The following is a 16,899-nucleotide window of genomic DNA, read 5'->3' as shown; positions in this document are numbered from 1 at the left end:
CCATCGGGTATAGAGGGTTGACTTATGCCGTACCTTCTCACATTACTTCCCAGTCTTACCAATGTGCCGATTCCAAGATTTTTTATTATGCTATAGATGGCTAAGGAAGTAAATAATTTTCTATCAATGCTATAAGAAAATAGTTTTTTTTTAAAAGAAGGGATTCTATAGCCATGGCAACCATCATAACCTGGTAACATTCAGAAATTAAACCATTTAAGATACAGCAGGAGTGTTGATACAATTTATCAGTTTAATGAATAGGGTGACTTTCAAATAGTAAGAACTGCCCCGCTGTCTGAAGCTGACATTTTATTTCTCACCCCAGACTCAAAACAATTCTCCATTCTTAAAATGCTGGTACTGGACAGTTGTGTGATTTTGCTCTCCTATTATAGTAATGTAGTACAACGATTCTCCGAAACAAAATACTGTAGTTCTTATTCTCTGCTTCAGCAATATAACCTTCAGTAGAGCTTTTCATTTTCTCAATATCAATTTGATCTCACTCTCTGTGTGTGCATTATCTTGCTGAAGGACGTATGTCTGCGATGTTAACTTGACCTGAAAGAAATTTCTATCGCCTTCTCTTTCCTGTTATTTCATCTCTTACTTTTTATCTTTGCGTGTTTGAATCTGTATCCGAGAATTAGCTGTTCCTGATAACCATATTGAACTTTGCTATGTAAAAGGACTAGAAGCATTGAGTAAAGAAAAAGACCTTAGTGGTGTCTGCTTAACAGACTGGCGACAAAACACATAAATCGGCTACTAAACGTGCTTTTCTAATGCTGCATCTCAGGCTAATTGTAGGACACAGAGTTTGAAGGCCTGATTATAGATACATTTACCAAATTAATAAAAACAATAACTCTAAAAAAACCTAAAATGATTCCTAGATATCCATAACCCCATTGCTGAGATTCAGCAGCCTTAATCATAACATTATCCTCTATAAAATCCTTTGAAAGCTCCACATCAGAGTTATTGAAATCATGTCTGAGATTTAAATAGTTTTTATTAGAAATACGATGTGCACCTGGGCAGGGTCTCCCGATCTTTGATCCTGTCTGGTATTCGTTTTGGAATGATTAAAGGCTCTCGTCTCTCGGGTTATCGGGAATCTTTCGTTGGGGTCAGTTTTTCAAGGGCTTCATGCAGCATCCCAGCAACGCAAGCCAGGAGGGTAGTGAACGTAGTCTGTGTCTTCTACTTTGGGGATCAAAGGTCTGAGCCGACTTTACTTGTGATCAAAGGGGGCAACACAAAAAACCCTGCCTTGTGCTCATCATTCTCAGCACACCTGCAACCCTGACACATTGTGATGTCCGAGCACAAATGAAACACAAGGCCCAGAGATATTGGTTTTGTTTGCCAAGGGAAAGAGGAGCACCTAAGCTCCACTAAGCCCTTTCCCATTGCACTAGCTTATATCGGACCTATAAAACAGATTAAGCTACTGTTTTTGGTGTCCTTTACAAAACAAAAGTGAAAATATTGCATTTACTACAAAATTTCATTACATCATGTGTTTTCATACCTGTATAGCTGTGAAGTGCTCAGACATCTAAATATTTCTTACAAGCTATTTTCCTTTGGTTTTCTACAGACGTAACAAGTCATAAAAGTGAAATCTTTACATGCATCTTGAAAGGGAACCAACCCAGTTCCTAAAATTATTGTTTTGTGTTAAGATAGTGGGGAAACAGAACAGACTTGTCTTCCCTGCGGCAACTCAAGGCATTATTGTGATTGTGCCACCGCCAAAAGAAAAAGAAAATGTTTTAATGACCATAATGATCGTAACTATTACTTCTCAATGGTGTGTGTATATATATATTACAAATTACAAATCTCAGAAGCATCAACTTTCAGTAAATTGCTGTTGTTTCTTTATTGGAGACAGTTGATAAAATCTAAATTTAATGTCAAGCAGTAGATGTAAGATATACAGTACTGTGCAAACGTTTTAAGCAGGTGAGAAAAAAAGCTGTAAAGTAAGAATGCTTTCAAAAATAGACATGTTAATATATTATATTTATCAAACTGGGTGAGGAACAGCCAAACTCAGCTAACAAGGTGAGGTTGCTGAAGACAGTTTACTGTCAAAAGTCATACACCATGGCAAGACTGAGCACAGTAACAAGACACAAGGTAGTTCTACTGCATCAGCAAAAAAATGGCAGCAGGTGCTCTGGACTGATGAAATATTTGTCTGTAGCAGAAGGCAGTTTGTTCACCGAAGGGCTGGAGAGCAGTACATGAATGAGTGTCTGCAGGCAACAGTGAAGCATGGTGGAGGTTCCTTGCAAGTCTGGGGCTGCATTTCTGCAAATGGAGTTGGGGATTTAATCAAAATTAATGGTCTCCTCAATGCTGAGAAGTACAGGCAGATACTTATCCATCATGCAATACCATCAGGGAGGTGATCCCAAACAACCCCAAACATACAGCGAAAGTCATTAAGAACTATCTTCAGCGTACAGAAGAACAAGGAGTCCTGGAAGTGATGGTATGGCCCCCACAGAGCCCTGATCTCAACATCATCGAGTCTGTCTGGGATTACATGAAGTGAGAGAAGCAACTGAGGCTGCCTAAATCCACAGAAGAACTGTGGTTAGTGCTCCAAGATGTTTGGCCAACCTACCTGCCGAGTTCCTTCAAAAACTGTGTGCAAGTTTACCTAGACGAATTGATGCTGTTTTGAAGGCAAAGGGTGCCTTTGGATTTGATGGATTTGATGTCGATTTTTCTTCTGTTCACTCACTTTGAATTTTGTTAACTGATAAATATAATCTATTAACATGTCTATTTTTGAAAGCATTCTTACTTTACAGCATGTTTTCACACCTGCCTAAAACTTTTGCACAGTACTGTAGTTACCATGTAATAATCCTAACAGATGACCTAGACTCAGTGTTCCAGGATCTGTATGTGACTTTGAAGGACAAGATGCCGGATCTTTCTCCCATTATTTGGTGAGTTTTAAATGTTAAAGTGTACAAATGTGCTTATATGATTGGAACCTGGATTGAACTTGAAAATCCCACAACCTTTACTTACTCATTATTAGCGACACGGAAAACTCCTTTCACATCGACCGTGGGATACATCCTCTAGAAATGGCCTAAAGTGACATGTAGTGACATGACCTGCTAAACAGCTTCTCAATATCAACTGCTAATTTCTTGTGTATTTTACTCAAATTTGTTTACTATAGGAGTGTAATGCAGTACTGCTGGGGTGGGGTGGGGTGGGTGGGGGGCGGGGGAGTTTTATTTCAGTGTTCTGCTTTGTTGATGTTTTTCAAGTGACTGTTGGAGGTTATGGATGACCTTCTTAGAAAAACATTCTTTTTTTAAAAATAATATCTCAGTGGTGAAGGAATAAGGACACACACACACACACACACAGTTCTTCCATTACCCGCAGTCACTTTCATGCTTTGCTGCTTGACTGATGGCCTGTCATTGTGAATGATCCACGGTGTGAATCACAGCGCCGCTCTGACCACCTGAATGAGCAGATCTCACCAGTGAGTCATCGGCGTCAGGGCAACTTCCCCCATCATGCACCTGGCCAAGGTCTCCCATTTACAAACTGTGCAACGAACCCAGCACAAATAGCACTGCGGGGGCAAGACCCGGTTCACAATCCAAAAAATAAAACAAACAATGAAACACACAAAAAAAGCATCACAACTATATTTAGGATCTACCCTTTTTTCAAATGTGTCATAAAAAAATGATCACGACATTTGGAAATATAATACATTTTTCCACTGCAGTGATGGAAATATATTAATATGATGTCATCAACGCCTATTTTTGTTACATTTGGGATTTGCACTCCAATGAGTCTTAAATCTTTCTACCTGATATTATTTAACTGCTCTAGAGGGCCAATTGAATATATATTTATAGGGCTTGAATAATGAATCTCCTGTTAAAATTTGATTTTGAAAGTTAAATCTTCCAGCAAATTATGATGATATATCAAGAGGTCTGACTATAGTACACTATTGATATTGAAAGATATCAAAACACAAGGGTCGGGGCCCAAATTGCTGCCTGCCACACTTTATTCTACCATTGTGTACTTTATCCAAAATCAAGAATCCACAACCCTTACATCTTACATATATGCAAGAAAAATAATAATAAAAAAATATTTCTCTTCTGGCCCTTAATGGGACACTTAAAGACCCCTATTTGTTATGTGCAATTCTCTGCCAGATCAAGGTCACGTGTGACTCGGTGATTGAAGCCGCATTGTCATTTTTCAGTGAATGCCTCAGCAGCTACAGTTCCCTCTGCCTGGGAATGACAAATGAAACACGGCAGACTGTTTCGGTCTTAACAATCACTTAAGTTATCCCTGAGGAGGGGGGGGGGTGTCTGAATGTGCAATAGACACCATTTTCTGGTCATTTAGAATGTGAGCCAAGATAAGAAGCTCGCTTATTATTATATTTATTAGCAAATACCCTTATCCAGGGCAACAATTGCTACACTATGTCCCCCACCTGGGACCTTACACACCGACACATCACACCAGTAAGATCCCAACCCCATCATTAACCCCAACGAGAACCAGAACCCCAGCCCAGAATGGGATGCTTCGCCCATCCTCAAACTACACACATCGAAGTTCACTCTATAGAAACGTGACTGTAATCCGAATGGTAGTCTTAGCCCTAGCCCAAAGCTAATGTAATGTATTTTTTCCTTTATAAAACAATTCCATCGACATTTACATTACTCCTTTGAGTGGTTTTTCGAATGATATGTTCCCAGCAGCCCCCTGGAGATGAATGTCTGATTCCTGGAGGGTTGTCCCCCACCTGGGATTGAACCCACATCCCTCCACCAAACACTACTCAACGTATTAAATTTGGATGTGCAAAAGTAGTGTCTTCCTTAGAAAGGTACCCAAGCAACACAGTGCTATTATGGCCTTCTAAATGTAAACTATAGACATCAATCAACATAAAGACAAGCCCGATTGATGGCAATATGGACCACATGTTGGAGCTCAGGTAAGATAATAACAGGCACAGATACAAGGTAATAAATACATGTTATTTGGACAAAGCAAAAGCTGGTTGTTTTTATTTGGAGGATCTGGATTGGCTCTTTGTGCACCCTGCCCTTGTGCACAATGAAAATCAGCTATTTGTGTTTGACTGGCCTTAAGCTGAGCTTTCATTACATTAAAGGACCCAGAGAGATTGTTTTAATATACATTGAGTGCTATATTAATGCAAAGCAATTGATAGATGGACGGATTCTCAATTTAAACCCGAGAGAGCGCCATGACAGAGCTTTGAAACATAGCCAGCATGGATTGTAAATGATGTCATGATGTTGTTGTCCACAAGAAGGAAAGTGCGCATGGATGTTTTACGTAAGTGGTCATTTACAAACTGTATTTGCTAGCTGTCGTTCATACAATGAGCCAGGTTGAATACAGTGTGTGGCTCAGGTTGTAGTCTACACTGAGACAAAGGTTCACTTTGGCCTCTCCAATCGAGTTATTGATTAGCAGTTGCTTACATATCTGACTTCACAAACAATTTACAACCTTGGCTTGCACCCAGCAGGATTTTATCATCCTTACCCTGATGGAGCCTTGATCTGTCCAGGTCACAACAACTCACACTTTAAGCCATTTGTAAAATTAAAACATCACTGAATAAACTTTAGACTACATTTTAAAAACTATTGCCCTGCAGTTCTTAAACATAAAAAAACCCCAAACCAACATAAACCCACACACACAAAACTCCTTTCAGTAAATCATGGGTGAAAGTATTCATATTTTATTTATTTAGTCATAATTATATACTTTTTATGTTCAATGCAGTTCAGGAATGTATTGCTATGGTACATGCGTGACAGTCCAGTGTGTGTGTGTGTTTTGGGGGGTGTGATCGGGGGCTATAAAAAAAAAAAAAAATGCAGATAGCATCTCAGGATGATGTCTCCAGGGGAGGGGATGGGAAATAAATATTGTGGGCTCATTCGCGTTTTAATCGTGTTTCCAATGTGAAGCACAGTCTCGGTCAATGATATCATGACGTGCCAGGTTGCGTTTCCCGTGCAGAATGCAAAAGTAAAAGATGAATGTTTATCTATCCAGCAACTTTGCCATCCGCGCCGCATCCTCCTCCACCTATCTTTCCTTGAACCACTACAGCTGCGTCCGTCGCTCAGTCCGGGGCTCCGGCTCGGAGGTCCTCCCGCCGCTCACCACTCCTCCACGGCCCGGTTCGAGTCCTCCTCCCCGGCCACGGCGCAGTCCAGCCTCTGTATTCCGGGAAGAGCCAAGTCCCTCTCGTTCAGTTTCTCCAGAAAGGAGGAGAGAAGCCGCTTGTTGAGGTGGTCCGTGAGGCTCCTCTCTTCTTCCCCGGCCTTCCCCTCCCCTCTTTCCTCGGCGTCTTCTTCTGGTTCGGCCGTGACTGGCGTCGGCGCCGCAGCGGGGTCGAGGGGGAGGCTGCCTGGGGTCGCCTCGTCCTCTTCCTGCCTCGGCTTGTCCCCGGCCGCAGAGGTCGCTTGTTCCTCCATCCGCATGGAGTTCAGGCTCGTTTGCAAAGCGGCATTTTCCAGCTCTTTATGCCGTTTACTGCTGCCGCTGGCGGGGTGATTACTAGAAGGGCTTGCCGCATTTGCAGCCTCCCCAACTTCGCCAACTTCTTTGTAAGTCGACTCCATGATGCCTGTGCCGTGACGTCTTAGCGGGATCTCCCCATGCAGTGCGGCTGCGGGTGATGGTGATGGTGTACGGTAGCCGCCATCTTTGTTAGGGGCATAGGTGCATAAGAAATTACAGTACTTCTAGGTAGACTTCAAATAAACCAGTTTTTAAATGTTCTGATAAGCATTAGACCATTGGAATAATTACATATTTATTTATGTATTATTTACATTATACATTATAATTATTTATATGAATACATTATATCAATATATATCTGTTGGAATATTGTTCTGGAGGATTGCTGTACTCTATAACAATTAGTAACCGTGCAATGCATACAATACATGCCCAATTATATATTCACTTGGCATATACTACTTGGTCTACTACACCACATATTATATATATATATATATATATATATATATATATATATATATATATATATATATATATATATATATACATACATACATACATACATACATACATATAAAACTACTTACTAATTACTAAGGGAAAGAAACAACATCAGCAACCTCTCTTAATGCAATGGGAACAAATGCAGACTAATACAAACATTTTTTTAAAATATATATAATAGTCAATTGATACTACTTATTTAATTTACTAATTTACACGAATATGTTGCAATCCATTTGAAATACTACACTGAGGGGCATTGACTACAAACGTCATTAAAAAGCGCCATCGCGAGAAAGGACCCCTAGCAACAGCAGACTGTCTATTTTTAGTATACCTTTGAGACATATTATAACATTGAGATATATATTATTGACATATTATTTAGGTTTGAATTGCATTGGAAGGGGTCTAATATTGAATTGGGGATTTGGTTTGTAAATCCGTGTTGGTGTGCTCAGGCAGTTGTAAAGCTAGCTGTCTGATGATATATCCGAGTCCCTGAGCTGCTTTGAAAGGTAGGAAGCCGTGCAATCCAAAAATATATATTTTATAAAGCTGAAATAAGAATGAACGTATTTTTTGTGTGCAATTGATAAATCATTCTTATTCATGTACATGTTTTGTTTGTAGTCATCATAAGTCAGTCTTATTTTTATTTAAATTCAATTTGTTTTTTTATAAACGAGAGATCGACCGAGAAATATGAGGATATAATCATGATGGATACCTGTTCTGATTCTCCGGACGTGGTGGTGGTGTTGTTTTGTTGCCTTAGAAATATAAATATCCTAATATGTTGTTACATTAATTGCAATCTGTAGCCGTAGTGGACTGCGAGAGCAGGAAAGTGGTACCCAAAGTAAAAAGTGTTGACACCGCATAATATATCAAATGTATTTTAAAATCGTCCCCATTTCACTTAAAATACTATACTATAAACGCAATCACATATAAGCTTAAATATTGGGGGGTGGGGTTATATATAAGTAACATCTAAGGTTACAGATTAACTGTCTGAACCACTGTTTGGTCACATGATACTGAACACAAAGGATATCTCCAGTACCAACAGATACAATTGTAACACTCTTGTATGTGTGTAGTGTAACACATGAACCCACACTTCGTTTAAAGCAAGATTTCTACTATGGTCTGAATACTAATGCTGACAACCCTCCAGGAATCAGACATTCATCTCCAGGGGGCTGCTGGCAACATATCAATCGAATAACCACTCAAAAGAAGTAATGTAAATGTCTATGGCGTTGTTTTAGAAAGGAAACAATACATTACATTAGCTTTGGGCTAGGGCTAAGACTTCCATTCGGATTACAGTCACATTTATATGGAGTGAACTTCGACGTGTGTAGTTTGAGGACGGGCGAAGCATCCCATTCTGGCCTGGGGTTCTGGTTTTCGTTGGGGCTAACAATGGGGTCGGGATCTTACTGGTGTGATGTGGCGGTGTGTAGGGTCCGGGCTGTCTGTCTGGCTGTGCCGTGTGAGATCAAACACTCTCTCCCGGCTGCAGGGAAGCTTCCGGAGGAATGCCGAAGAAGTTCCAGGGCGAGAACTCCAAGTCGGTGGTGGCGCGGGCGCGCAAAGCCGATGCCAAGGCCCAGGCAGACGCCCGCAAGAAGCAGGAGCAGGAGGATGCCTTGTGGAAGGAAGATGACAAACATGTCCTGAAGAAGGAGCAAAGGAAGGTAAGAAGGTTATTGCTACTACCTGAGGAAACTCTCGGGTCGTATTCCCTGGTGCTTTGGGCAGGCACTGGTATATCCCAGTGCTGCTGATTGTCAGGGAGAATTTAAATGTACTGCTGAGTGAGACACAAGCTTGTTCTCACTGTTTTAATGAGTCTGCTGAATGTTTACCAAAGGGAGTGGGTGAGCAATCTCTGTGGAGTGGGAATGCAGTGTCATTGGAGAAAAACCCAACTGGCATGATACTTTATTGTTTTATAATAACCAGTATGATATGCATGGTCGCTGAAGCTATGGAGGGGCCATTATGAGCCTGCAAATCCCACCTACGCTTGTTCTTCTTCCCTGAGCAGATGTCAGACATCTTATTTGTGATGTAGGCCCAGATATTCCATATTGACAGAACTGAAGAAAAAGACTGATGTACTAGTGTCTTGTCAGGCCATTTCTGGACAAGTTCTCATTCTTTGGAGGTAGCTGTTAAATGTGTGACTGACTCACTCTCTCTCACTCTCCCTCACTAACTTACACTCACACTCTTTCAAACACTCTCTATCTATATGTTATATATATGTAAGATTTTGTTCTAAGAAATGTTTAATTTAAATGTTCATAGTGCCCATATTTTAAGTAACTAGAGGAACAATTGTGAAACTCTTAATTCTCTGTCAACCAAATTACAGGACAAAATATTTAATGTGGCACAGCAGCAGTGCTCTAATGCCCTTACAAAGATGCAGCCGGTGTTATTTATTCTCGGTCCATCTGCCTTGTACATGTTCTTAGGCCATGCTTGTGCAAGAAGCCTATAAACAGCTGCGATTGTGCTGTTTCACTCCATCTCTGTTGCGAGAGTGGAGAAAGAGTTTGCAGTGGGAAATGTTATAATGACACCCTGAGTTATGGATTTTTGTAATTGGCCATTTATGCATCTGAAATACAGCCTGCTGCGTTTGACTTGGTGTTTGTCGATTTGCATTTAAATGAAGTGCCGCGCTGTGCCCTTTGATGGGCATGTCAATCAACGTGCAGCATTAGTCATTTTCATATTTATGTTACGTGACCAAAGCAAAGTGCCTGGGTTTACTGAATTGTGGACATGTTTTTAGTTTGTTGGACAAAAAGCAGAAACTCTGCTTAATAGAGCAATATCAATTTAATGTTTATTCTGTTTCGTTTAGTTCACTCTGCTTATATAAATGTGTGCCATGTCCACAAAACAGTTTGTGTGGATGTGTGACGGGGAACCGAATAAGAATTGCTTAAAAAGCTCATGAAATAATGAAATAGGATTGACATGCAACCCCTTGCCAGTTTTCCCAGAGACATTGTTTGCTATAATACTTAACCTGCATAATATATAATCTGCATAGAAGCAACAACAAAGGAAATCCCCGAATACATGCATAATGCTATGAAACCAGAAGCAACAGCAATAAAAGCACATGACATAATGGGTACCTTTGTCAGTGAGTAATATCTGCTTTGTTTGAACTGGTCATGGAAGGCACTGAACACATGATGGCAGTAGTAGGCCTGACAATCTCTTAGACAGCAAATGTATTGTGTGGGTATCATTGCTGCATTCGCCCATCCCCGGTGCAATGGCTGCATTCTGCTTCTAAAGAGCAGAGCCAGAACATTCATCCAAATTGCACATGACAAAGCCATGCTCTTTAGGGTGCAATGTACAAGATGTCTCTACAAGTTCTGGAAGAATTTTACAGCTCAGCAATTACTGCTTTGATTGTTACTCAATTTTTTATGATCCTGTGCTGTTTATTTCTTTTATTAACTGTTTCACATTCTGCAGCTTAATGATTTATGATGTAGAAATGCTGAAATGGCATTGCTTCTTAAGGCGTACAGTTTCTACAAGAGTCTTCCACTTGTATAACCTGAAATTAAGCATGAACGTACAATGCACACGTTTGCAGTTTCTTGGGGGGTTACAAGAAGGTGGTGAAAATACTGGGCACCAGTTGTACTCAGGCACTGACCTTCTCATCGGAGTATGTTGCATATTTTGAAGGATGTACATCTGTCTGGGGATGCCAAGGTCTTCGGTAAATCATAGGTCCAACTGTGGAAAAAATGAGACACAATTCTCATGGCTTCCATACAGTAAGTTAGATACTGCTGGCAGTGTTCTCTAGTATTTTGTTTCAGTGGCTTAAGTATATTGTTACTCTGTAATGAATAATCTCTACGTGCAGGTTTGCTGTAGTATACACATTACATTACCTTTAAATAACCTTTGTACTTTTATAGAGGAGATGTTGAATGCAGGGAGTTGAATAAGCCTTCCCTCGTAGCACGAGGCTCAGTACAGTCATTCTGGGCGAGAGTGAAAGTCATGATTCACAGTGATGTAGATTACATAGTTTATCACAGTGCATTGTGGACGGTCTGTGCTAAGGATGTGAGTAGGCACCCTGACCCGGCTGTGGCCGTGTTTGCCCAGCAATGGGCACCGTGCCAGAGAAATGCCCCACTGCCTGACTGTGTGACCCGCCACAAGCACCTGTAACCAGAAGGCATCCCAGCGACACTCACACACACACTCCTGCCATGCCACAGCAGCTGTTCCAGTGAGGACAATTCCTGCAGCATGCCAACATTTTATGTTTGCTTCAATATCCGACTTGACCTCATTTCACTTAAGTTAAAATTGGACGTTGAAGCAGACATACGTTTCTAAAGAACAAATTTTCTTGCCGTTAAGATACTACATGTGAGCACATTAGACAGTGGATAATGAGTACAGGGTCCAGGACAAATTCACTGCATTTATCAATGAAATTCACAAATGGCCACAGAGAAAACCAAAATAATTGTGTCATGGCTGAGTGTCACGGTAACATTTATTTTAAATCTAAATTACTAAAAACACATTTAGATGTAGGTTACCCAATATTTATTCCTTAAAACTATTAATCCTCAAATCTTAAACACAAGAGACTAATTTAGAGCATTGATATTGCATTAAATAAAACTTTTTTTTTTTTCAGTGTCACATTTGTATGCCTGGATTTCTGCTGTGCAATTTTAAGTGAAGACTGAACTGCTTTGTACAGCAATATAGGTCATTCAGTAACAACGGCCTGTGAGTGACATGGCATCCCACCCTCATTTCCACAGTGGACTGTTTAACCTATTTCCATAGTAATTACATTCATGACACTGACACCAAATGTACTGCCCCAATCTATAGTGTTTGTTGTTTGAAAAATTATTTTAAAAAACAGGGAAAGTGAGGAATGATGCAAAATCATGAATTTCCTGGGTCCCAGTTTTGTTGTTATCTGGAAACATGAAAGAAGAGGCACCAATGGCAACCTTTGTCCTCGGCCATGCTTGTGATCACCTGCAGTGGCCTTTCATTCTTTCACCTCCCATACTTCTCTCGCCTCTTTAACTCATGCCCCAGGGCAGCTCTTATCAGGTTTCCGGTGTTGTTCCTCTGACTTCCTGCAGCTCTCACTTCTGCCTGTGAATTATTGAAGCTCTGGTCCCACCGGGTGAGTGGCAACAGTGTAGTAGGCTTTGCCAGCCCTGTTAGTTAAGTGACCGTGTTAAAATGTTAAATCACACCCTGTGCTCGAGTTCCGGTTACACTCGCCGCTGCCACCCAATCCCACTCGCCTCATCAATAGACAATGCAGATTCCACTGCTCGGCCCGCCCCCGGCTCGCAGATAATTACCCACACAAAGACGAGTGACTCGGGAGCAAGGGTTTGGATTTAGCTTATCAGTTAATGCATTTTCCAGTGCCCGTGTCCTCTGCACTGATTCCCGAAGAAAAGAACACAGAGTCCGGAGAACACGAAGGACGAGACAATGTGCAGCAGCACACCCTGACTGAATACAGGAACCATTAGTGTCCGATGTGCAAATAAAAGGGGGCTCTGACTTTTGGCATCCTTTGTCCATAGCCATCTCCTGTTTGTTTTAACCCCAGCTTCTCTCTCCATCTCCCTGCAGGATGAGAAGGAGAAACGGCGACTGGAGGCCTTGGAGCGGAAGAAGGAAAATCAGCGGCTCCTAGAGGAGGAAGATGCCAGGCTCAAGGGGAAAGCCAAGACTGAGGCCCCGGTGGGCAAAGTAACCCGGGCGCAGATTGAAGACACCCTTCGTAAAGAGCACCAGACTCCCCCCAAGGAGAAAGGTGGAAAAAAAAATAGGTTTTTGTCCAGCATGCATACTGGAGCACAACATAACAAGTTCTTGTAATAATTATTTTACATGTTTGGCCCATGAATGTCAAGGAGGTCTATTCTAGTTCTGTATCAAATGGTTATTCGTGCCCATAAGTACACTAGTTTGTAAGGGTTTATGTTTTGGGCTTTTTTAGAACAGTGTTTGGCTTTGTGATGTAGCACTTCAGATGGGGATCATTGTCTCCACTGCGTATGCATTGCACTTAAGAAAATCATTGCATCTGATAAGGTTGGACTGTCGTTCCCATCCTAGAACTTCATGGCCGCAGGCCCATTGAATTCAGTGACGTCTCTAACTGGCAGTAACGTTCGTCACCTGTAATCGGATTGGCTTTCCTTGGATAGTCTTTACTCGTTCTCCAGTTGTTCAAGCCACAGAGTAGGTGCTAGAAGAACTGAGACACAGGCTTCGACCTCTCAACCGGCTCCTTTTGTTCCTCCAGAGAAAATCGTGACCCATCTGGACACCCCGCTGGAGGAGAACATGAACCGTGCCGACACCGACGCCATAGAGGCCAGGACTATTGAGGATGCCATCGCCGTGCTCAGGTAGATATTGAGGATTGGATGCCCAGGGATAACATATTTCCTCACTCTATTTAAAGCATACCTGTAATCAAAAACAACAAAGGTGCTAGACATTTAACCCAGATTGATTACTTTTGATCGTCCTGGTATTCTCCACAAAGCACGCATAACCCAATGCAGACCTGCCAACCAGCATGTACACATTTTGACATTAGAGTACACTGGTACATATTGTAACGCCAACATATGCAAAAATAGGGCTGAAGTTCTATACACTTGCCTGTATTAACCCGATTGATTAAAACATTGAGCAGAGCCAATCCAGGCTCGGAATATGGAAGATTGACAATATCACACGTCCCTCTCCCAGCCTGGGAGTTGAGATCCCGCCTCCTGCCCCTCACTCTGTCGCTCAATAGGCTCCACTGCGCGTGGCTCTGATGTCAGTCTCAGTGTGAGCAGGACAGCCCGATGCAGAGCTGCAGTGTTGGGATGCAAGTCGAACTCTAACAGTTTTGGCTGAATGTATATTCATTACACGTGAAATAAAACATCTCAATATTTATGCATTTATGAAGCACTTAATCACTTGCAGTAAATTTGGCAACTGATTAAAAAAATTGGAATGGGGGTTGATGAGGTCCGAGAATATTTAATGTGTATGTGTATGTATACCGGTATGTGAAGAGTGCTGTAGGCACAGTCACAGCGATGCAGAGAGTGGATTTCATGCACAGTCCTCCCCCGAAGTTACGTCCTTATTGGTTCTGAGACCGGCGACATGAGTCCGTATTTTCACCACGTATTACTCGTTCTCAAAACAGTAACCGCTTTGCGTCTCCCTCAAAACGACAACACTGCACAATTAAAACTGGATATACCGTAATTACACGTATACATGGAGTATTAGAATACTGAACATAGAACATGCCGTAATTACTTGTGTAAAAGGAGTATTACAAATACTGAATTTAACAGCATCATCCGCAGAATTAAGCGAAATAGACAGAAATGTGTGGCAAAGCCCCCTTGGAATCTCCACCAGGGCTTCGGGTGTGGACCCCAAAGGGTCCCCCCATACCCCTGGCCTAGGTTGTAGCGCCTTTGGTGCTCCTCTTCAGACATTCTGTCTTTCCACTCTCATGTCTGAGTGTTCGAAACAAACCTATCATATGTGATGCCTTCTTGCAGCCATGCATGGCATAGCAAGGTTAGCTAGAAAAAAAAAGTGCACTATTATTTTAGGTATTATTCATTGACTGTGCTGCTGTTCACTTTATTTATTCATTACATCTTGTCTTTTTGTATTGAGAGCTAAAGTAAACAGCAATGAGCTACATATACTTATGTTTTCAGGTAGCTACATAGGCTCTGTTTCAATTTATTAATAATTTACTTGCACTTTATATTGAGAAAAAGCCTATAAGGGGCACTATCGATAGCAGAACACCAGGTTAACGTAAAAACAAAGTAATAAAGGAATATTTTGTAATTGATGCCCCAATTTTGGAGTTTGAACAGCTTTGTTAGTTAAAAGTAGGCTGTTATTGGTTGAATATGCATCGGGAACACCTGATCTATTGAATTGGCTATACATGTACGATCACTACAGGTACCATTTAATGTAATGAAACCTTTTCCCCCAGATAACCAAATGTTGTATTATCTCAGATTTTAGTTGACTGGAAACTTTCTGACCCAGGACTAGCCTCTTTTATAACTGCATGGTATGTTCCCTGTAGTATATAAATATACACACACAAGTGGGCCAGACTGTCTAGCCTTGTCCCTTTTCTATTGATCAACATCTGTGTCCCAGCCTAGATCAGAGCAATAAAGGTCAGCATTTTGTAGTGTCTGTCTCAGGTTGCTCTTTCTCTCACTCCTCTTCACCGTCTCCTCTGACCTTTCCCCCCTTCTCCCCCCCGTCGTGTCTCTCCCAGTACGGAGAACGAGCTTGACCGGCACCCCGAGCGCAGGATGAAAGCGGCATTCGCCACCTTCGAGGAACTGCACATGCCCCGGCTCAAGAAGGAGAACCCCAACATGCGGCTCTCCCAGCTCAAGCAGCAGCTCAAGAAGGAATGGATGAAGTCCCCAGACAACCCCCTGAACCAGCGCTTCTCCACGTACAACGCCGCCAAGTAGAGAGAGCAAACTGACATCTCTGGCCGACAGCCCGACGCCTCACACCCACCGGTTCCTCGAGGGAGAGACGCCCCAGAAAAAGTAGCACCCTCTACCAAGGATACTGAAGCTCCCTCTTTCTGTCTCTCTCCTTCCCTCAAACTCCTGCGTTCCTCCTTTCTTCTCGAACCATTGGCTCAATTTGTCCAATGCATGCCAAACTAGGAAGGACACAGTCTCTCTCTCTGTCTCGTTCCAGTCCAACCCCCCCCCCCCCCCCCCTTCCAGAGCTCTCAACCTGGGCCAGACATCAATTTCTCCCAGGTATATGGCGCTATTTCTATCACAATCCAGCATCCCTGTCTGGCAGATTTATAGGCACTTATCCCGCATCGTAGCAGACGCATTGAACTTGGATCAACTACAAATCACAGGGGAAGAAATCGCAATTTATCATGATGTGAAAAAGAAGAAAAGACCGATTTCAGGCTCTCTAGCAGACGTGGGGGTTATATCGTGGAGTGCAGAAGGGAATTCCAGACATTAGGGAAGATGACGCCCTGCCCCATCTCCCCAGACTTCTGCCCATTAGCCCCAGAGGATCTTTGCAAGCCAGAGGAGCGATCCCTGGAGTTCAGATATCTCTGTTTTCGGTCTGATAACAATCTGTTCGTGACCCAGCGTGGCACAAGTGCGGGCTTAATTATTGCACATCAGTAGTGTTTATGATCTGCCAATCGTGTGTGAGGAAAGCCGCTTGGTGCGTAAGTGTGCTGGGAATGTATGTAGTCGGTTTTTTGGGTGCTGGTGGAAAATAAAATTGAAATCTGGTTGAGTACCTTTTTTTCTATGTTACTGGGACTATGTGGTGGGACTCCTATATGTTCCAGTTCCAGGTGTCTGGCTTCCTGCTTGGTCGTTTTGTCTGAAGAAGTAGGAACGCAAAGTTGCTGCCAAAATGAGAAAGTCCTGAAGCTCTGATAACTTCTGATGGGATCCATTCGCAGGATGAACCTCTTTATTCCTTTGAAATGGTATCCAGTTGGCTTCTTGCTTGAGGTGTACAGATGTAGTACCTATAGAATAAAACCCAGAATCCCTCATTCTCTCTCCATAACATAGAAATCTCATTTGGTGGAGAGTTTAGTGGAATTAAGGAATCCATAAGGCGCCAACTAATAGGGATTAGGAG

General features: G+C 42.0%; 1 protein-coding gene across 2 annotated transcripts; it reads left to right on the top strand.

Annotated features, from left to right (window-relative positions):
- The first annotated feature begins 6,573 nt into the window (after window positions 1-6,573).
- ccdc124 (coiled-coil domain containing 124) lies at window positions 6,574-16,542 on the top strand. Of its 2 annotated transcripts, none has more exons than XM_066695410.1 (5): window positions 6,574-6,698; window positions 8,657-8,831; window positions 12,817-13,000; window positions 13,496-13,601; window positions 15,524-16,542. In XM_066695410.1, the coding sequence occupies exons 2-5, from the start codon at window positions 8,673-8,675 to the stop codon at window positions 15,726-15,728; spliced, it is 654 nt and encodes a 217-aa protein (XP_066551507.1). In that variant the 5' UTR covers window positions 6,574-6,698; window positions 8,657-8,672; the 3' UTR covers window positions 15,729-16,542. The 2 variants fall into 2 exon arrangements, with proteins under 2 accessions (XP_066551507.1, XP_066551506.1); XM_066695409.1 differs by lacking the exon at window positions 6,574-6,698 and adding an exon at window positions 7,446-7,640.
- The last annotated feature ends 357 nt before the right edge of the window (window positions 16,543-16,899 follow it).

The sequence above is a fragment of the Amia ocellicauda genome, chromosome 22 (genome assembly GCF_036373705.1).
Source record: "Amia ocellicauda isolate fAmiCal2 chromosome 22, fAmiCal2.hap1, whole genome shotgun sequence".
Classification (NCBI taxonomy): domain Eukaryota; kingdom Metazoa; phylum Chordata; class Actinopteri; order Amiiformes; family Amiidae; genus Amia; species Amia ocellicauda.
Note: the sequence above shows the minus strand (reverse complement) of the source record. Positions and strands in the feature narration are given on the sequence as shown.

What these genes read in the sequence shown, in the direction of transcription:
- ccdc124 (XM_066695410.1), top strand. Translation starts at nt 8,673, where the DNA reads ATGCCGAAGAAGTTCCAGGGCGAGAACTCCAAGTCGGTGGTGGCGCGG. An exon ending in GACTCCCCCCAAGGAGAAAG is followed by an intron (nt 13,001 to 13,495) that starts GTGGAAAAAAAA and finishes TTGTTCCTCCAG; the next exon opens with AGAAAATCGTGACCCATCTG. An exon ending in GATGCCATCGCCGTGCTCAG is followed by an intron (nt 13,602 to 15,523) that starts GTAGATATTGAG and finishes TGTCTCTCCCAG; the next exon opens with TACGGAGAACGAGCTTGACC.